The 21,689-nt window shown below is 47.2% G+C and overlaps 1 protein-coding gene across 15 annotated transcripts in view; it reads left to right on the forward strand.

The window, feature by feature from the left end:
* The window catches only part of DLG4 (discs large MAGUK scaffold protein 4), a gene marked incomplete at its 5' end in the record, with an annotated part of 134,807 nt that overhangs the window by 45,750 nt on the left and 67,368 nt on the right, over positions 1-21,689 (forward strand). For 2 of the 15 annotated variants that reach the window (XM_083410231.1, XM_083410236.1), the window contains one exon: positions 12,855-12,971. The exons of 12 other annotated variants lie outside the window; for them this stretch is intronic. In XM_083410231.1, the coding sequence (XP_083266357.1) occupies positions 12,855-12,971 (117 nt within the window). Of the gene's footprint in view, positions 1-12,816; positions 12,972-21,689 lie in introns of those variants that run through there. One more of the 15 variants, XM_083410219.1, reaches the window with a different exon arrangement.

Raw genomic sequence — 21,689 nt, forward strand, 5'->3', positions numbered from 1 at the left:
GGGGCTGTTGGGAGTTGTTGTCCAAAACATCGTGAGAGCACCAGGCTGGCAAAGGCCGGCCTACCTCATCACGCTGAGCTTGAAGCCTAGTAATTAAGGTCTCTGAACCTCATTGTGTCTCTTTGTGAGCCACTCAACAACACTTGGTGCCGGACACCCAGATAGGCAAATGCACTCCCTTGGGGCCTAATGTTATCATTTGTGGGGATGTGTCTTTGTGAATTCTTATGGGGAAACCCCATAGCTCCATGGCAGAACAAGTGTTTTGCATGCAAGAGAAGACCTCAGGTTCAATCCCAGCAACACTTCTCATTAAAAGGATCAGGTGGCAAATAATGGGAGATTTCTTCTTCTCCACCAGTACTTTTCCTCCATGGAACTCAAGGTGACTCCCCATAGTTCTCCCCATTGTATCCTCGCGACAACCCTGTGAAGTAGGCTGTGCTGAGAGTATGTGACTGGCCCAAGGTCACCCAGTGAGCTTCATGGCTGAGTGGGGATTGGAACACTCTAATCACAGTGCCATGCTGGCTGTCTTACTGCTTGAGATTCTGGGAAGCCACTACTGGTCAGAGAGCAGAGAGTACTGGGCTAGATGGAGGAATTGTTTCGCCTGGTATAAGCCAGCTTCCTATAATCTTAATTTGAATGTTTTGGGATGCCCATGCAACATTGGGTTTTTTGTTTTTCTGTGTTGCTTTGTCTTGCTTTGATATGCAGTATGCCAGTTGCTGTGGATCACAAGTGGGGAGAGTGCCGCTGTTGCCCTCAGGTCCTGCTTGCAGGCTTCCCTTTGGGGCATCTGATTGGCCACTGTGAGACAAGGATGCTGGGCTAGATGGATTCCCCCTTTGGCTCTTCTTACGTCCCTAATATGATTGCTGATTAAGTTACGCTGGCTACAAGGGCTACTAGCCACGATGGCTGTGTCCTCCCTTCACTGTCGGAGGCAGTACACCTCTGAATACCAGTCGCTGAGGATCACAAGTGGGAAGAGTGCTGCTGTTGCACAGGTCTTGAATGAAAGCTTCCCACAGGCATCCGGTTGGCCACTGTGAGAACAGGATGCTGGATTAGTTGGACCTTTGGCCTGATCCAGCAACCAGGCTCTTCTTATGTACTTATTGTGGGACTCTGTTTGTACATAGAAGAAAAGATCCTTTAAATTGTACTGTGTGACAGATTCTGTGTTTGATACCAGGACAGAGTACTTTGGGTCTGGTGTGTGTGTGTGTGTAGGAGAAACAGCTGTGTCTCTGTGGCCTACTCAGCTGGAGGAGGGGGGTGTAGCCTTCTCTCATCTATACAGGGAAAGGGCTGGGGAGAATCTCTGATTAACACCAAGGATTAATGATCTTAGCATAGCCCACGCAGACCACGTCCAGCCATTTCAGCTGCAGGGAGGAAGGACACTGGAAGGAGTGAATAGGTTGCTAATTCTCCCTTCTCTTAATTTAAATACCCTAGTTGCCCAAATCCCATAGCTATGAAGTTGGCAGTATTTACCCATTGATGAGCCGAAGACTCTTTGCACATTCTCAGAATCGCTGTTCTCTCCTACTGCCCTGCAAGGTGCAAAGTGAATAAAACAGGAGGAAACAGAATAATAATAATAATTTTTATTTATACCTTGCCCTCCCCAGCCAGGGCCGGGCTCAGGGGGGCTAACACAGAATATAAATTATAATAAAACGTAATAGAAAAAAAGAAAATGTCTGTGATGTGGGAGACGAAAGTTTCTGAAATATAAAGGCCAAGGCCTAATCAGGGCCTCACTCCTTCCCCTGAAAACAGCTTGTATATAGGGTCTAGACTCAGTTCTGTAATCATAGAATTGTAGAGTTGAAAAGGACAACCAGGGCCGTTTAGTCCAAGCCCCTATAATGCAAAAATATTTGGCCCAAAGTGGGTTTTGATCCCATGACCTTGAGATAGGGTTGCCATATTTCAGAAAGTAAAAACCAAGACTAAGATCCAGAACAAAGCGCCACATTTTGGAAATTCCCCCTGGACGTCAATTCCACCTTTGAAATCCTGGACGTATGGCAGCCCTAGCTGAGATTAAGGGTCTCATGCTCTACTGACTGAGCATAGGCTTCGGGGTTTTTTAAATCAGGATAGTAGCTGCTGTGATCCTCCTTGATTCTGCACTACAAATGGTAACTTTATGAAGCGTGTGTGTGTGTTTGTGTGTAGAATCTTCTTAGAATCACCAGTGCTGAGATATGCTCTTTAAAGGCATAGGATGCCCACTAGAGGGTGCTAATCACGCAGGAATTACCATTACTCCAGCACCACTACTCTGTTCTGATTTCACTACATAGCACCCCCTGGTGTATGGGATGTTCTGTGGCTTGAGAGGGCAGATTGTGTCAACCAACTGACACATGTTTAGATACTATTCACATGGAGCCAGGGCAATGCAGATCACATCTGAAGCCTGGGGCAGGAGTCTTGTTAGAATAAAGTTATCAACTAAAACAAAAAAGCAGCCGGTCCCTGGTGGGGCCCCCTGGCTGGCTTAGCCCTCTGAGGCCTGGGGCAAGTGTAACTGACTGTCCCCTACCTGGAACCCTGAACAAGTGCTGCCTGTCCCTATAGACCAGGGGTCAGCAACCTTTTTCAGCCGTGGGCCGGTCCATCGTCCCTCAGACCATTTGGTGGGCCAGACTGTATTTTTTTGGGGGGGTGTGAACAAATTCCTATGCCCCACAAATAACCCAGAGATGCATTTTAAATAAAAGGACACATTCTACTCATGTAAAAACATGCTGATTCCTGGACTGTCTGTGGGCCGGATTGAGAAGGCAATTGGGCTGCATCTGGGCCGCGGGCCTTAGGTTGCCTACCCCTGGTGTAGACAATATATATGAGTAACAATGGGCCACATTCACACCATACATATAAAGCACTATGATACCACTTTACATAGTCATGGCTTGCCCCAATCAATTGTGGGAGCTGCAGTTTGTTAAAGATGCTGAGAGTTGTTAGGAGACCACCACCCCTTCTGATTCCCCTCACAGAGCTACAGTTCGCAGAATGGTTTAACAGTCTCTCTTCCTAGGCAACTCTGAAATTGTAGCTCTGTGGAAACAAGGGGTCCCCTAACAACTTTCTGCACCTTTAACAAACTGCAGCTCCCAGAATTCATTGGGGGAAGTCATGACTATTTAAAGTGGTATCATAGTACTTTAAATATAGGGTGTGAATGTTTCCGTAGTCTGAGACTCAGGATCAGGCAACTGCCTAGTATGTTCCTATGAAAGAAGGTCAAACTGGTTTGGGCACAGAGGGGCTGAGCTTGTAGAGGCCAGAAGGCTGGCCTAGGAGACAGTTGGCACCAGTGAAATCTTTACTGCTTTTCTAGGCCTGTAAGAACCCCTGCGAATTTGTAGTCTGATCTGTCATCACAGGAGGACAGAAGCTTGTTGAAACTGGGCATCTGGTGCCCCCTGCAGGACCATTGCTAGGACATCTTGGCCGGACAGATTAATCCACACTGTTTATCAAAGCTCTTTTTGAGATGCTTCAATGACAAAGGACCACTACCAATGTCCCCTCCCAAATCACCCCACAGGCGTTCAATCAATATGTATGTCCTGCCATCACATACAGAAAGATCCCCTTTGTCTTTATATGTGACAGCTGCATCTTTTAACAATCTTCTAATTAGGGAGACATAGTCTGGCACTTTGGAGAGGCTGAAATGTATAATTCTGAATGGGGAGTCCCCACTCCTCAAATGTTTTTGAAAGACTACGGTATATTAAGACTTTCACACTGCAAAGCAGCAAAGCCCTTATTTCATCCATTCTACCTCCGTCTCCATGTCCCTTTCCCTCCCCAGTTTTGAAAAAATCATTTTCAGTAAAGGACCACACAGTTACAGTGTGTGTGTGTGTGTGTGTGTTTGCATACTCAAACCACAGAGAATGTGAATCAGAGGAAAGATTTGGGGTTTTCTGTCATCTTTGTGGGGTGATTGGGTTATGCTATTCCCAGATTTGGGGACAGGCTGGCCACATTCAGATGATACATTTAAAGCACTATGATTCCACTTTCAACAGTCACAGCTTTGTCCCAAAGCAATCTGGGACCTGTAGTTTGCTATGGTACTGAGAGTTTCCCCCCTCACAAAGCTACAATTTTCAAAGTGATTCAACAGTCCATGCCCCCTGCAGGGAACTCTTGCAATTGTAGCTGTGGGAGTGGGTATAGGGGTCTCCTAACAACTCTCAGGACCCACAGCAAGCTAAAGTTCCCAGAATTCTTTGGGGGAAGCAATGAAGCGGCATCATAGTGCTTTAAATGTATGGTGTGAAAGTGGCCTACATGTTAGAGCACCAACTTTGCACTCAAAAGATCCCAGGTTAACTCTCTCCCTCTAAGACCCTGTCTTCCAGGTGCCAAAAATTACAATGTGATAGCGCAGTTGCCCAGTCTTATAAAGCCCACTGACTGCAACCCCTTCCTTTTGATTCATGTGGGTACAAACAATACTGCCCCACACAGCCTTCAACATATAGCTTGGGACTAGGAGACTCTGGGCAGGAAGCTGAAGAGCCTTGGGGCACAGGTGATCTTTTCATCACTCCTTACTGTTGAAAGTCATGGCCCAAGGAGAGAGGAAAATACTGGAAGTAAACTACTGGCTGCGCAGGTGGTGGTGTCAGGAAAGGGTTGGCTTCTTGGATCATGGTCTTCTTCCTCAAGGAAGCAAAAGATGGGCTACAGCTCACAGCAGTTGGCAAGAATGTGTTTGCTAAGAGTCTTGTGACCCTGATCAGGAGAACTTTAAACTAGATGCTGATGGGGAGGGAAACAACATTACAGATGACAGAAGAACACCTGGTACTGGGGATAGCTTCATTAATGAAGAGGAAACTGAGGTGGTGCTCCAGAAACCTGCTAAAGGGCAAGAAACTACAAGAAGGAAGCAGCTGGAGGAAATGACTCATGGTTTCAGTTGTCTCTATGCAAATACACAGAGTATGGGAAACAAGCAAGATGAATTGGAGCTTTTAATACAGGATGGCAAATATAACCTGGTAGGCATTACTGAAACCTGGTGGGATGAGACTCATGACTGGAATGTAGGAATTGAGGAGTATAATCTCTTCAAAAGGAACAGACGAAGCAGGAAGGGAGGAGGATTATATGTAAAGGATGTGTACACTTGTGAAGAAATCCATGACCTGGAGCATGGAAGGCAGATTAAGAGTATATGGGTCAAAACTGTAGGAGAGAAAAGCAACAGTGACCTTACTGTGGGTGTCTCTATAGACCACCAAGCTAGACTGAAGACTTGGATGATGCCCTCCTAGAGAAAATTACCAAACATTTTAAAAGGAGGGATACAGCACTCATGGGAGACTTCAACTTCCTTGATATCTGGTGGAACTCAAACTCTGCTAAGAATGTAAGGTCCAACAAATTCCTCCATTGCCTTGCTGACAATTTCATTTCCCAGAAAGTGGAAGAAGCAACAAGGGGACCATCTGTCTTGAACCTGGTCTTCACCAACAGAGAGGAACTGATCAACGAAGTGGAAGTACTCAGAAACGTGGAAGGAAGTGGTCATGTTCTCCTGGGTTTCAAGATACAGAAGTAAGCTGAGTGTAGTCAGACGTGCACTCTGGACTTTAAGAAAGCCAATTTCAAAAAGTTTAAGGAGATTCTGGGTGAGATCCCATGGTCAGAAATTCTCAAAGAGAAGGGAGTCCAAGATGGATGAGAGTTTATTAAGGGTGAAATATTTAAGGCCCAATTCATACAGTTCCAACAAGAAAGAAAAGTGGGATGCATCTAAAGAAACCAGTGTGGCTGTATAAGGAGCTTACAGATGAGCTGAGATTTAAGAAGGGCATGTATAAGAAATGGAAGAAAGGGGAAATCACAAAGGAGGAGTATACATGAGTAGCCAACAGTTGCAGGGTGAATGTCAGGCGGGCTAAAGCTCAGAATGAGCTCAGACTTGCAAGAGAGATTAAAAATAATAATAAAAGGTTTCTTCGGCTATGTTCAAAGCAAGAGAAGGAACAAGCAAGTGGTAGGTTCCCTAAGTGGAGAAGATGGAGAAATGTGGAAAAGCAGAGCTGCTCAACACCTACTTTGCCTTTGTTTTTACCCAAAAGGAAACCAATGCCCAACCTGGTGATAACAGAATGAATGATGTAAGGCGGGAACTACAGCCCAAGATAGAAAAAGAGGTGGTAAGGGAACACCTAGCTATTTTCAATTAATTCAAATCTCCAGGCCTGATGAGCTGCACCCAAGGGTATTAATGAAGCTTGCAGATGTAATCAATTCTTCGAGAACAGGGGAGGTCCCTGCAGACTGGAGACACGCAAATGTTCTCTGTCTTCAAAAAGAGGGAAAAAGAAGATCCAGGTAACTAGCAACTGGTGAGCTTGACTTTGATACCAGGAAAGGTCCTAGAACAGATAATTCAACTGTGTGAGCACTAAGAAAAGGATGCTGTGATTACTAAGAGCCAGCGTGGGTTTCTCAAAAACAAGTCATGCCAGACGAATCTCATTTCTTTTTTTCTTTTTTTGATGGAGTTACAAGCTTTGTGGATCAGGGGAATGCTGCGGACATAGTTTATCTTGACTTCATTAAGGCTTTCAACATAGTCCACCATTGATATTCTTGCGAGGAAGCCTGTAAAAAGTGGGTTGTACAAGGTAACTGTTAGGTGAACTTTCTGATGGTAAGAGCTGTTTTGACTCCCTCAGGAGGTTGTGGACTCTCCTTCCTTGGAGGTTTTTAAGCAGAGGTTGGATTGCCATCTGTCATGGGTGCTTTAGTTGAGATTCTTGCATTGCAGGCAGTTGGATTAGATGACCCTTGCAATACCTTCATGAACTGCTAGTCAGAGTAGAGAATATTGAGCTGTCTGGACCAGTTGGCCTGATTCAGTCTAACACAGCTTCATATGTTCACTTTGAGGGGGGGAAATTGGATTTTAATTATTTTCATCAGAATTTGATTGTGTGTGTGAATGTACAAGAAGCACTTTTGGTTTTCCAAAAATAGGTGATTGTTTGAGGGAGCTACTTACCTTCTCCATAATGGAAAATACTAAAAAGATAAGAACACAATCATCTTCTATTTGAAAAAAATAACATTACTAGAGATTGGTAGGCAATAAGAGAATAGGGTAAGGAGAATTTACATTGGCACTTGGCACTTGTCCAGTTAGCATTAAATTTTGCTGTCTTACACACACACATTGTCTCTTTTTTCTCCTTTCGGTGGCATCTGCTGTTCTAATCCTATTGTGGATGCGAATATTTCTGATTAAACTGGTCAAGGCGTTGTCTGCAAGGTTTTATCTGCAGGCAAGGCCAGCTGGCTGTTTGAGAAGGAGGGGGTTGCTTGGTAGGAAGGAGCAAGGGGCAGATAGTGGTGAAAATGCTTTGCTGCTTGTTCGGTTTTTTTTTCCTTTTAAATTATGTGTTCTAACATTTTCAACTACCCGCTTTGCTCATCTGTGAACTCCCTTAGCACCTGACACATTATTAAAGTAGAATACACAGTGATATCAGTTATCTGCATAAACAATTTTAAAAAGGGGGGGGGGGAGAGCTGGAAACACTCATCTGAACACCTCAAATAAAACCAGGCATTTCATTAGCTGCTTTAAGACTGACAGAGTGAGTTTAAATTGGGGTGTCCAGAGTATTATCTAGTTCTGTTAGATGAGTTTCAGTTTGTAAGGCTCAAGGATCTAGACAACGTGCTTGGATCAGTCAGGGTGACTGCTTGCACTCTGGCTTTTGCCAGCTGATAAAAACTAGCAGGGAGGGGAGAGCTGGGCCAGGGAGGTGGTTAATGCCTCCTTGTGAGAGATGATGGTCTCTGACTGCCTGAAGGAGGCAATGGTTAAACCACTCCTTAAGAAACCTTCCCTGGGTTTGGAAAATACAAGTAATTACTGGTCAGTTGCCATTCTCCCCTTCTTGGGCAAGATTCTTTAGTGGCTGGTTGCAAACCTCATCCAGGTGCTCTCGGAGGAAACTGGTTTTCTAGATCCATTTTAATCAGAGTTCAGGCCCGGTTTTGACACAGAAACTACTTCGGTCGCTCTGAACGATGACTTATGTCAGAGGAGAGACAGGGGAATTGTGTCCCTCTTAATTCTCCTCAACCTCTCAGCAGCTTTCAGTAGCATTGATCATGGTAACCTTCTGGACTGGCTGTCTGAGTTGGAGATGGGCAGCACTGCTTTGCATGGATGGTCATTTCCATGATGGTCCAATGACTTGGATGGTCATTTCCAGAGGATGATGCTTGAGGAGTGCTCTTTGACCCTGTGGAGCCTTCAATGTGGTATTCCTCAGGGTTTAATCTTATCCCACATGCTATTTAACATCTACATGAAACTGCTGAGTAGAGTCTTCCAGAGTTTTGGAGTATGTTGCCAGAAATATTCTGCAGACACACAGCTCTGCTTCTCCTTTACATCTGCAGGTGTGGGAGTGGATGTGCTGATGTCTTGCCTCAGTAATGGACTGGAGGAGAGCCAATAAACTGAAGCTCAATCCAGACTGAGGTACTATTAGTGGGCTGTTTCCTAGACTGGATAGATGGGAGGTGGCCTGCTCTTGAGGGGGTTACACTCTCTCTGAAGGAGCAAGTATGCAGCTTGGGGGTCCTTCTAGATCCTTTGCTGTCATTTGATCTTCTGGTGGGACAGAATGCCTCCCATCCACTATGGCTGGTGGCCCAACTGTACCCCTATCTGGACTGGGTTAGTCTAACTTCTGTTGTCTATGCTGTGGTATCATTTAGGTTAGATTACTGCAATGTGTTCATTATACACAGGGTTGCCTCTGAAGATGGTTTGGAAACATCAGCTGGTACAGAATTCAGTGACCAGGTTGCGCACCAGAGCAAGGCGGTTAGAGCATATAACATCAATCCTAACATCAATGCATATTCTCTATGCATTTTCTTTAAAAACTCCCTGTAACAGCCATCTAAGAAAATGATGAACAATAAATTCAAATCAATATAATACCCATTTCCAAACAATAAACATAATACCAAAAAATCAGTGGTATGCATAATAGCTGCAGTGCTAAATGCCGTATTTTTCGCTCTATAAGACGCACCAGACCATAAGACACACCTAGTTTTTGGAGGAGGAAAACAAGAAAAAAAATATTCTGAATACTAGAAGCCAGAACAGCAAGAGGGATCGCTACGCAGTGAAAGCAGGAATCCCTCTTGCTGTTCTGGCTTCTGGGATAGCTGCGCAGCCTGCATTCGCTCCATAAGACGCACACAGATTTCCCCTTACTTTTTAGGAGGGAAAAAGTGAGTCTTATAGAGCAAAAAATACGGTAACTGAAAAAGCAAATGTGTTGAACGTATATATACACTCCAGCTGGACTAGTAAAATCTTGGACAGGTTACAATTCCCATTTCACAATATTTGAACCCCAGTTACCTCCCACCTTCATCCTTTTCTTGCAGAATTCCCTCATTTGGGAACTGGGGGTGAGGCTTCGGGTTTGTACGCCTGGCTAATCTGTGGGGGAGGGGAAAGGTAGCTCCGTAGGGTATGAGGCTAAATTGGGACCCAAATGTGATGTGTGGTTATTTGATTTCCTATTTATTACATTTATATCTCACCTTTCATCCAAGGAGCTCAAGGCTGCAGACATAGTTCTCCTCCACCCCTCCATTTTCTCCTCACGACAATCCTGTGAGGTAAGTTAGACTGAGAGATGGTGGCTGGCCCAAGGTCAGCTGCATGGCTGAATGGGGATTGGAACTGTGCCTGATGCTCTAACCACTACACCACACTGGTTTCCCCCCCAGCTTGGTGTTCCTGTTAATTCATTGTGGGGTAACTGTTGTCAGTTGGCATTGAAGGTGGTCACGGTGGGGCACAGAATAAAGGCTTAGTATGCTGGGATATATTTATTTTATGCCAGCTGTGCCCATGACACTTCACAGTATCCCAAGACATCAAGTCTGTGTCCAATGGAGCCTACAAAAGAAAATTCACCGTAGGGAAAATAAGCAGCTGGTGAGGAGGCAGGGGATGAACAGGGAAGGAATACACAGTTGTCTCAGGGTGCCTCCAGGGTGTCAGTATTTCACAGGAGGGATCCAAGTGCATACCAGAAGTTTAGGATTGCGTATTTTAAAGTGGACTCAAAGGCTCTTCGACTTTTAAAAAGAATTGGAACTTGTTGCAGTTTTGGAAAGTGACAGGAAAATGCATTGAAAAGGCTGGGGTGCACAAATGACTTAACGGGATGATGTCCAAACACCTCCGTCAGCACAAGTGCTCCTTGTCATATAACCTGTTTGCAAAGAAGTAATAACAAATGCTTAGTTAAGTCCAGATATCATCTAACTACAGTATAAATTTGTGCAAGCAAATCAGAATACTCAATGAATATGTTTTCTGGAGATGCCTTTGGTTGCATATGCTTAGGCTTACTTGCAGGTAACTTTAGGCCAGGTTTTGCCATTCTGTCACCCTTCAGAAGTTTTGAACTCCTATCAGCCCCAGCAAGCACAAGTGGCTTGTTTAGGGTATGAGATTGCAGACTGAGCAAATGTAGAGTTTAAGTAACTTGCAGGCAGGGGCCTGTCTCTTTGCCAGTTAAGTAACATCTTGTGCATAATATTGCATGTTATACCCAGAGAGGATGGGGCTGGGTTGGAAATCTAAATAAGGACCTTGTGGGATAATGGCATACACACTGCATCTGTAGAACCAGCCCTAGCGTTAGGCAGAGTGGGTCAACTGGCTCAGGTAGCTAACAATGGGATGTGTGGATGGACTGTGTGACTCAAAGAGAGGGAGAGACCTCCTTTGAACATGGGCTGAGTGCATTTCTGTCCCACTGAGCAACCTGCCCCATGTAGCAGGGCTTCTAGTTCACAGAACACACTATCTCTAAGGCTGACTTAAATTAAGCTGCATCCAGGTATATGCACACCATGCTGCATACCATTTACAGCACACCCAAAGGACATCCCCATCCCACCCCAAAGATTTCTGGGCACTGCTTTGAAAGTATTGTTGCAAAAGCCTGGCACCTGTCCCTCTCTCTGCCAAGCCGTGGCAAGCAAAAGCGCATGGGATCTCAGGCACCCACACAGGGTCTGTGTCCCTTTTGAGAATAGAGGACACGGTGGAGACTGTTGTGCTTTAAGAAATAGGGTTTATTCACCTATTTACACCCTCGGTCTGCTAGGAGCAAGTTTGCATCTTACAGCATGGTCCACGGCAGTGCAGGCAGTCTGTCCTTCACCCTCCCTAACGAACTTCCCTTTCTTCTTCCCAGAAGCCTTTGCCCTCTCCCAGAGCAGTTAGCCTGGCAACTTTCCAAATCTCCAGTCTCTGGTCACACCTGGGACAAGTTATTGAGGACCCTCAATGACTCTCTATTGTAATGCTAACAGCTCTGCTCTTCCTTCAGCCAGCCAGACTATCTAGTGCAGGCATGTCCAAAGTCCGTTTTGGGGCCTAATCCGGCCCGCCTGTTGGTTTAATCCGGCCCCTGAGGCAGTTTATTTCCTGGGGTAAAATCGTAAAAAACCCTCAACAATTTCAATCCCAAAAGAAGCTCAACAACTCCAACCCTAAAAAAAGCTTCAATCCTAAAGAAAGGTCAATAACTTTCGTTGGCCCTCTGGTCGGCCCCCAATGCCCTTGACTGCATCAAATCTGGCCCTCTTTGAAAAAAGTTTGGACACAATTGATCTAGTGTAAGGCAGCCCAGGAATCCCCTTGCAGCTTATATTCTCCCTGCATATCACAAAGAACCCCAAATCCTGGTGTTTATTAATTTCTAGGGTTGACCCCCCAAATCTCTAACAGTATTATGTGTGTACCCTTGGAAACTAGGGCTGGGAGAGAGGAGCAACTGAGCGACTTTGGGCTGTACAAATGGACACCCAACAGATATGGGCAAGGGAGGGCGAGGAGCAGGATGACTTTAGGGAAGGGGTCACAGGTCACTGGGAGAACAGCTGCTTTGAATGCAGAAGGTTGCAGGATCAATCCCCAGTGGCAACAAGCCATTTTTCAGAAAGGGCTGAGAATGACTGGTCTGAAACTTGGGGTAACCGCTGCCAGTCAGTGTGGGTACAGACACGGCTGGAAATAAGTCAGCTTCCTAAGACTGCTAGTTAAGATTGTTCCATAAACGGGAGATGAGAGACCTCAACTTCCAACTCTCCTAATAATCTCTGAAAACTGGCCACACAGGTTACTGGCAGCCTAAGCATGCTTGTTGTCAGCTGAATCCTACTCAGAGTAGACCCGCTGGAATTAATGTGTCTGTCCACTACAATGGGGCTTCTCGCATACGAGCCCATGTTTCCGACACGTTGCCAGAAAGGCTAATATGCGGAGACCCTTAAATGGGGGCGCGTGGAGAGAGAGACTAAGAGCAGAGCCCCCATATTCAGGGGCAGTGTTACTTCTCATTGCCAGCGGCTAGGGAAGCTGCAGGGGGAGAGGGCTGGTGCCTTCCTGCCCTGCCGACTTGTGAGCTTTTGGGGCCGTCCGCCCTTGGAAACGGGATACTGGGCTGACCGACTGGACCCCGGTCGCGTCCCGGGATCCGTGCACGTGCGGCCTAGTGGGCGTCTCTCCTCTTGGGCTCTGGCGGGGAGGAGGCTGGCCTGGCGAGGGAGGGGAGGAGGGAGGGGAGGGGATTAGGGCAGGCAGGCCGGCCTGGCGGGCAGCGGCAGCAGCTGGCGGCGGCGGCGGGCGGGCGGCAGGTGCGGCGGGCGATGGGGCAGAGTCGGGGGGCGCCCCCTGGCCGCGGCGGCGGCGCGTAGCCGATGGGGGCAGGCGGGGGGGCGCGAGGGGGATGGGCCTGAACGGCGTGTCCCCCCCGTTCCGCAAGCTGGGCTGCTTCTCGCCCGTCCTGTGCCAGTGCAAGGTCACCTGCAGCAACCGGACCCTCTCGCTCGTCTTCGGCTGCAAGGTAAGGAAGGATCGTGGCGCGGGTGGGAGGCGGGCATCCGAGGTCGGGAGAAGAGGCGAGGCGATCCGTGCAAAGCTGGCAATCCGACTGTGACAGCCCGCTGTGCAAACGGGCAAGCGACTGGATAAGGAGCAGGGAGTTTGTTCAGGGGTGCATCTTTGATGGGGGGGGGGCTGGGGGCTGGCGGTGTTGGGAAAGCCGGCCCAGCGGAATTCAGGATGTGCGCTCGAGCAAAGTGCAAGGTTGAGCGGCGTGCAAGGTTGTGTGGCCTGCTCCATCGGGGAAGGCGCGAAGGTGGGGGCGAGAAGCGACTGGCGTGCAAGCGTCTCTCTCTCGGGAGGGAGGCGCCTGACCTCTCCGGCGAGCGCCCGGGGGTGGGGGTGCCTCCACACTTCGGTGGGGACATGGTTGTGAAAAGGATCGTGAGCGCCAGCTTCTAGGCCCCGCTTGCACAGTGGTGCCTGATTCGATGAGTTTCCCTTATTGTGCCTGGTCCTGATGCTGAGATTTCTGCTCCCTTCACCTCTTTTTTTAAAAGATGGTGTGCAAACATGGGGTAGGGAGCTGCCGACTAGACCCGGCCTCCCGCTTAGCAGGGGTCCTGGAATCTGGCCCCACTTCCATTTTCTTCCCCAGGGGTTCTTCAATCACTCCTAGGGTTGAGAACTCTTGAATCCAGGGATTTGGGTGAGTGTGGGGCGACATAAGTGGTGCCCTATGTATGCTGGGGAATTGGGACAGGGGTGGGCTGGGGTCGTGGGAGTCTTCCCGTTACAGTTTTCAGTGTGCAAGGAGGAGCTTTTGTCAGGGCAAGGAAGGGGGGATATTTTTCTGAGCTGGCTTTAATCTTCACCAGCCTGAGGCTTGTCTCCTCGTAAAGTCCTGGCTGTGCTTGTGAACCTGGGGATTATGCTTTTTAATCTTCTGACACTGAGTGAAGGAGGGTTGTAATAATGCAGTGACAAGCCAAGTGGGGGGAGGAGGAGGAGGTAAAGTGGGAAGTAAGAGGGAGGAGGGAGAAAACTTCCCCGTCACCCCTCCAGAGAATAAGCCCAGCATTTCCACCCCAAGCTTATCCCCTATTTGAGACCCAAGTCTCGCAGGAGGCAGCCCTTGCCAACCTGACACCCTCCAGATGTTTTGAACTACAACTCCCGTCAGTTTTAACCCAAACCATATGAAGGGTGCCCGTTTGGCAAAGACGGGCTTAGTAGATCTGTTCAAGAATTTCCCTGCCTTCCTCCAGAGACACCACTACAGTGGTACCTCAGGTTACATACGCTTCAGGTTACATACGCTTCAGGTTACAGACTCCGCTAACCCAGAAATAGTACCTCGAGTTAAGAACTTTGCTTCAGGATGAGAACAGAAATCGCGCGGCGACGCAGCAGCAGCAGCGGGAGGCCCCATTAGCTAAAGTGGTGCTTCAGGTTAAGAATGGACCTCTGGAACGAATTAAGTACCGTACGTAACCAGAGGTACCACTGTATTGACCTCTGACAATTTTCCATGCTGGCTAAGGCTGATGGGAGTTGTAGTCTAAAACCTCAGGAGAGCACCAGGTTGGCAAAGGCTGGTCTTAGAGATCTTCTTTCTTCTTTTCTCTACACTGCACCCCTCCTTCTCAATCTTGTCTTTTGTCCCTTTTCAAAGCTTCCTTGTCAAAGCTTAAAAGGAAAGATCAAAGAAGGGAGCGAAAGATGGATTGGGTGCCCCCCCCCCCTTCCAGGCGCATGGTTGTGGGAGGTTGGACTTGGCGTTGTACCAAGCATGAAACACATCAGAGAGCCCAGGTAGAAGTGGGGAGGCCTGCTGAGGATTGGGGGTGGGAGGGAGGAAGAAATATTTTGCACTCACACTCATGCAAAATTAAGAAAAAGACCAACCCAAGAATCATTTGAGCCTCGTATCTCTCCTGCCCACCCGACCCACCTCGGGTTAAGAACTTAATTTGTTCTTGAGGTCTGTTCTTAACCTGAAACTGTTCTTAACCTGAGGTACCACTTTAGCTAATGGGGCCTCCCGCTGCCGCTGTGCTGCCGCCACACGATTTCTGTTCTCATCCTGAAGCAAAGTTCTTAACTCGAGGTACAATTTCTGGGTTAGCGGAGTCTGTAACCTGAAGCGTCTGTAACCTGAAGCGTATGTAACCCGAGGTACCACTGTATACTTAAGGAAGCTGCTGTAATGAAGTACTGTCTATCTGCAAAGGTAAAAACTGAAGAATCTCCAAGGACAGAAAGCTTTTCCTCCTCCTCTCATAACTTGCGGACATCCAATGAAGCTGAATGTTGGAAGATTCAAGAGAGATAAAAGAAAGTCATTCACACAGCACCCAGTTAAACTATGAAACTCCCTGCCACAGGAGGCAGTGATGGCCGTCAAGCTAGATGGCTTTAAAAGCAGATGAGACAAATTCATGGAGGAGGAGAGGGCTATTAGTGGCTTCTAACCATGACAACCACATTCTGCCTCTACTGTCAGAAATAAAAATGCCTCCGAACAGCATCGGATTTAGGGCGGTGCTGGTGGTTTCCCCAAGGGGCCAAGTCAAGGGGCCACAAAATAGAGAAGATCCATAACTGGGAAGATTCATTTGGGGGTGCCAAAATTTGTCCTTGCACAGGGTGCCATATTATAAAAGATTACCAAAGTCCGCCCCTGCCTCTGGATACCGGCTCCTCTGTGTGGGCTTCAATTCTTGTGAGAAAAGGATTTTGGAATACATGGGCCCACACTGCCCTAAATCTGGTGCTTTTCGGAGTCATTACTGCCTCTGACAGTAGAGGTAGACCATAGTAATCATGGCCAGAAGGCATTGATAACCTTTTTTTCTGTTAATTTGTCTTAAAGCCACCCAAGTTGGTGACCATTGCTAATCTCTTGTGGGAGCATCTTCCATGGTTTAACTACCGTATTTTTCCGCGTATAAGACAACCCCTATTCGGCCGCCAATTGCTCTAAAGCCTGCCTGCCACTGCAAATCACATGCATCGCCGTGGCCACTATTCTTCCCTCCTCAACCTTTCATAAGGTTCAGGACCCCTGGCTTCCAGCCCCTTCACTTATTCACTTTTATTTCTAAGACAATTTTTAACTCTCCAATTATTTGAATACTGCTTTACATAAACTTTGCATGCAGATTTGACAGATATTAAAACTTCCTGCTTCTGAACTTCATTTCTATTTTAGGTGTCAAATAGAGCTGTCATTTATACAGTTCATCTAAATACTAATACTACCACCAACCACCACATGGACTTCTTATCACCCAATAAAATTTATGGATTTATTTATTTCATCCCAGCTCAAATTTTCTTCTACAGAGATGAAGTTCTTCCACAGTTTTATATAGGCAGAGAGCAGCCAATAGCTATCCAGGCTGTGCCACCAGCCAACCAGAAACCATGGGTGTGGCTTATGGCTGTATATTAGGTTCTCCCACCAGGCTGTGAGTTGCAAGAATTTTGTAGATTTCATAATTGTACAGTGCTGTGTCTATGCATGTGCATAATTGATTTTAGGAAAGTGGAACTGGAAGAGCTTTGTGACTTGATTTGAGTGTTAAATTCTCCACCACACCAAATTAAGCTAGAAAGCTGTTTTCCCCTCAAGTCTGTGGCTGCTGCTCTGTGTCTCTGGGCTGGACACTTTGTTAGAGTTGATTATACTGTCTGCTGTCTGGCTTTTAAAAATGTCCCTTTATTTAGGCTGCAGTCTAAACCATTAATACTCAGAAGTACCATATTTTTTGCTCTATAAGACTCACTTTTTCCCTCCTAAAAAGTAAGGGGAAATGTGTGTGCGTCTTATGGAGCGAATGCAGGCTGCACAGCTATCAAAGAAGCCAGAACAGCAAGAGGGATTGCTGCTTTCGCTGCGCAGCGATCCCTCTTGCTGTTCTGGCTTCTGGGATTCAGAATATTTTTTTTCTTGTTTTCCTCCTCCAAAAACTAGGTGCGTCTTGTGGTCTGATGGGTCTTATAGAGTGAAAAATACAGTAGTTTAATTGAATTCAGTGGGGCTTACTCCCAAGTAAGCGGAGATAGGATTGCAGCCTTGGGATATTTAATACCTTGCTCTTCCGTCCCAAAGGACTCGGGGGCGGGGGGTATCTAGGGGGAGGGGGAGAATGTTTTAAATGGTAAAACATAATAGTCAATAAAATGATAGGAGTCCAAGGGGAGCTGGTTTTGGACTACAATTCCCATCAGCCCAGCCAACATAGGAGAGGGTGTTGTGTTGTGGCTGCTTTCCTTTATGGTCTAGTGGCAAACCGTGTGGAGAAGAGGTTACCCCAAGAGTATACCGCAGCGGGAAATGCCATTTTGCTTACAGTTTCTAAGCCCACAAGTGGAAAAGGTTCATCCTCTGGTGTGAGACTCTCAAGGATGTGGTTTTGAAATGGAAACACAAATGCTTAGGAAGGCCCCCTTAAAAAACAACAACACAGAAGCCACAAACTGAGTCAGTAGGGCCCATAAATAGCATGAGGCAATCAATGTAGTTCCGAGCTATGACAGTACTATATATTATGGCAATAGTACATAAGAACATATGTGAAATGGAATTGTGTTATAATACAGTAGTACCTTGGGTTAAGTACTTAATTCGTTCCGGAGGTCCGTTCTTAACCCGAAACTGTTCTTAACCTGAAGCACCACTTTAGCTAATGGGGCCTCCTGCTGCCGCTGCGCTGCCGGAGCACGATTTCTGTTCTCATCCTGAAGCAAAGTTCTTAACCTGAAGTACTATTTCTGGGTTAGCGGAGTCTGTAACCTGAAGCGTATGTAACCTGAAGCGTATGTAACCCGAAGTACCACTGTATATGCAAAACAGATGTGCATTGTTGTTAACATGTTAACATGTAAACACAATGAATCTAGTGTGGCCCAGTGTACATATTGGTAACCTGGCGTTGAAAATTTGTTTCTTCTCTGAGTGTCATTCCTGCTGGACTGATTTCTTTATGATGCTTTGCCATTCCTTGGTGGGAGGACCATCCTAGAACAGAGGCTCCAAAACTGTGGTCCATGGTCCCCCTAGCAGCCTGCGAGCTTCATTCAAGTGGTCCGCAGCAGGCCTGCATTAAGTATTCACATGGATTTATAATTGCATTTTTATTGCTTATTTTATTTCTTAAATTATATTTTACTGTATTACAATTTGAACTCTATGAAATGCAAATTGTAATTCAATCAAATACAATTTAAGGAGTAAAAGAAGGAATACAAAACACAATTAAAAGCCATAGAGCATCTATCTTAGCTCATTACTGTTGCTACAGTGGGGCAGAAAAACCATTAAGTGGTTTGCCAAGACTCTCAGCAATTTTCAAGTGGTCCATTGCCTGGGAAGGCGGGGAGGGCAGAGTTTGGGAGCCAGTGTTCTAGAGGCAGCAACCATTTCCTGGCTAAAAAGCAGAGTGGGGATTCCAGTGTAGAGCATGAAATACCCAGGTTGCTGCTCACCTAGCAGACCTATTCATTGGCCTTTGCCCTGCCTTAAAGAGCTGTTATGAAGATAAAGTGGACTCCACCCCATAGATGTTTTCACAGTCCCTTTGGAGGAATGATCTACAAATACCGTATTTTTCGCTCTATAAGTCGCACCAGACTACAAGACGCACCTAGTTTTTGGAGGAGGAAAACAAGAAAAAAAATATTCTGAATCTCAGAAGCCAGAACAGCGAGAGGGACCGCTGCGCAGTGAAAGCAGGAATCCCTTTTGCTGTTTTGGCTTCTGGGATAGCTGCGCAGCCTGCATTCGCTCCATAAGACGCACACACATTTCCCCTTACTTTTTAGGAGGGAAAAAGTGAGTCTTATAGAGCAAAAAATACGGTACATTGCTTTAAATCCTCACTCATTAGCTTGAGAGGGGTGGGGAGGCTAACTGGAGGGGAGCAGGGGATGATAGAGCCAATCTGGTTCCCTCCAAGTGTTTCGGACTACAACTCCCATCAGCCCCAGTTAGCACTGCCATTGTAATTCAGAACATCTCAAGGTCACCAGTGGGGTGGGGGGCGAGGGGAGGAAACCGTCATAGAAACTTGTAAAAACAATGCAAGGCATGGATGGCAAAAGTGGATAAGTGATAAGTTAACTGAGGTACCGTATTTTTCGCCCTATAGGACGCACCGTCCCATAAGGCGCACCTAGTTTTTTTGGGGGGAAATAAAGGAAAAAAATTATTTCCCCCCCAGGCGTGGGGTTGGGGAAGCCCGAGCTTCCCCCGACCCCAGCCCCCAAACAGGCAGCTCTCTGCAAGCCGTGGGAGCCCAGTGCTGGCTCCCGCTGCTAGCAGAGAGGTCCGCGAAGCCTGGACGCGCTGAGCTCAGCGCGCGCAGGCTTCAGCATGCAGGCACCTCTCCGCAAGCAGCGGGAGCGCTCCCGCTGCTAGCGGAGAGGTCCGCGAAGCCTGGGCGCGCTGAGCTCAGCGCGCGCAGGCTTCAGCATGCAGGCACCTCTCCGCCAGCAGCGGGAGCGCTAGCGGAGAGGTCCGCGAAGCCTGGGCGCGCTGAGCTCAGCGCGCGCAGGCTTCAGCATGCAGGCACCTCTCTGCCAGCAGCGGGAGCGCTCCCGCTGCTAGCGGAGAGGTCCGCGAAGCCTGGGCGCGCTGAGCTCAGCGCGCGCAGGCTTCAGCATGCAGGCACCTCTCCGCCAGCAGCTGGAGCGCTAGCGGAGAGGTCCGCGAAGCCTGGGCGCGCTGAGCTCAGCGCGCCCAGGCTTCAGCATGCAGGCACCTCTCCGCCAGCAGCGGGAGCTCTCCCGCTGCTAGCGGAGAGGTCCGCGAAGCCTGGGCGCGCTGAGCTCAGTGCGCGCAGGCTTCAGCATGCAGGCACCTCTCCGCCAGCAGCGGGAGCGCTCCCGCTGCTAGCGGAGAGGTCCGCGAAGCCTGCATTCGCCCCATAGGACGCACCCAGATTTCCCCTTCATTTTTGGAGGGGAAAAAGTGCGTCCTATAGGGCGAAAAATACGGTAATCCACGGAAATGGATGGGCAGTAGATTTAGGACCAGCAGAAAGAAGGAATTATTCACACAGGGCATAGTTAAAACTGTGGAACTCCCTTCCACGAGAAGCAGTGTCGGTCACCAACTTGGGTGACTTTAAAAGAGGATCAGACAAATTCATGGAGGAGAAAGTGATGGTCGGAGGCAGTGATGCTTCTGAATACCAGTTTGTGGAAACCGCAGGACAGCGCTCTTGTGCTTGGGTCCTGCTTGCAGATTTCCTACAGGCATCTGGTTGGCCACTGTGAGAACAGGATGCTGGACTAGATGGGCTGTTGACCTGATCCAGCAGGGCTCTTCTTATGCTCTTATGGAAATCCCTGCCACAAAGTGTGGAGGCCAGCAGCTATGGGAGCTGGATGGATTCATGGAGGATAAGGCTCAGAATGGCTGCAAGTCATATATTGATTGTATGGTACCTTGAGGATCAGAGGTAGTAAATGCCCCTGATTACCATTTTCTGGGGATCACATGTGGGAGAGGGCTATTGTGCTCATGTCCTGCTTCTGATTAGCCACTGCCCAGCAAAGGACTGGAAGAAGGCTTTGTAACTATCTGAATTTTTGTAGGTGGGAGTTAGAAGCAGCCTTTGAGCTCCGTATAGAATTTGATGTTTGCTTTTGGGGTAGCCTGCTGATTCTCAGCATTTTTTGCTTGCCTCCCCCTACTCAGCTTCTACATCAATAAATAAAAATACATTAGAAATACTTCAAACGAGCAGTTTTCCCCCTATAACAATCTCTAGGGCTCTTGCTTCATCGGTTGCTCCCCAAAACATGGGACCATTTGGGGAAGTGAGAAATACAAACCAGTGTCATGTACTCCCATTCTTTAAGTTTGTGCAAATGGTGACGGAGTAAAGTGAGCCTCAGTTCCCTGAATAACCCTCTTCAGGAGTATGTAATGCTCCCTGTTGTCTTTGTTAGCATGAAAATGCCCTCCATGTCCAGTAAACACTGATTATTGGGTTGTGGGGATGGTTGGTTTTCTGTGGGCCTCAGCATGTATTTTGTATCAGAGAGGTGTGTATTTCTGTGTGCTGGCGTGATCATGAACATTTCTGCTTGCATTAGCTTCCTAGAGCTCTGGTGCTCAGGGCGTGGGGAAGAGAAGAACCTCTGTGCTAAGCAGTTTCATAGGGTTTCATGTGCTGTGTGGGATCTGCTGATCAATTCCACCTGCAAACTCCCATGCTGCTTCCCCTCCTCTCTTTGATACACCTGTATTCCATAAAAATATTCTGGAACCTCTGAGCGAGAGCCACATTTCATTTTATTGAATAATCTGGACCATGGCCTCATGATGTATACGCCTTTCGGTATCTACTTAAAACATGGTTTAGGCAAACCTATCCAGATTTATTGATGTTGATGTGTTTTAATCTTTTAATTTTAAACATCTGTAATTGTTTCTAATTTTAATATTTATTGAAAACCACTTAAAGGATTTATTATAATCAAGCATTATGTACGTGCTGCTTTTACTTTTTGAATCATCTTTTGAACGAACAGCATGTTGTTTGTGGAGGTGGAAATATAGATCTGACCAATGTGTGGGTAAACAAGAAAAAGAATTGGCTTTGCACATTCTCCCGCAGGAGAGAACCCCCAGCAGAGTTAAAAACACTCTCAGGGTTGACCAGCAGCATAGTGTGAAATATAGGTTGTTAAACCCTTTTACATATCTCCTTTTGTCTGCCTGAAA

The sequence above is a fragment of the Podarcis tiliguerta genome, assembly GCF_965153285.1.
Source record: "Podarcis tiliguerta genome assembly, chromosome: 13".
Taxonomy (NCBI): domain Eukaryota; kingdom Metazoa; phylum Chordata; class Lepidosauria; order Squamata; family Lacertidae; genus Podarcis; species Podarcis tiliguerta.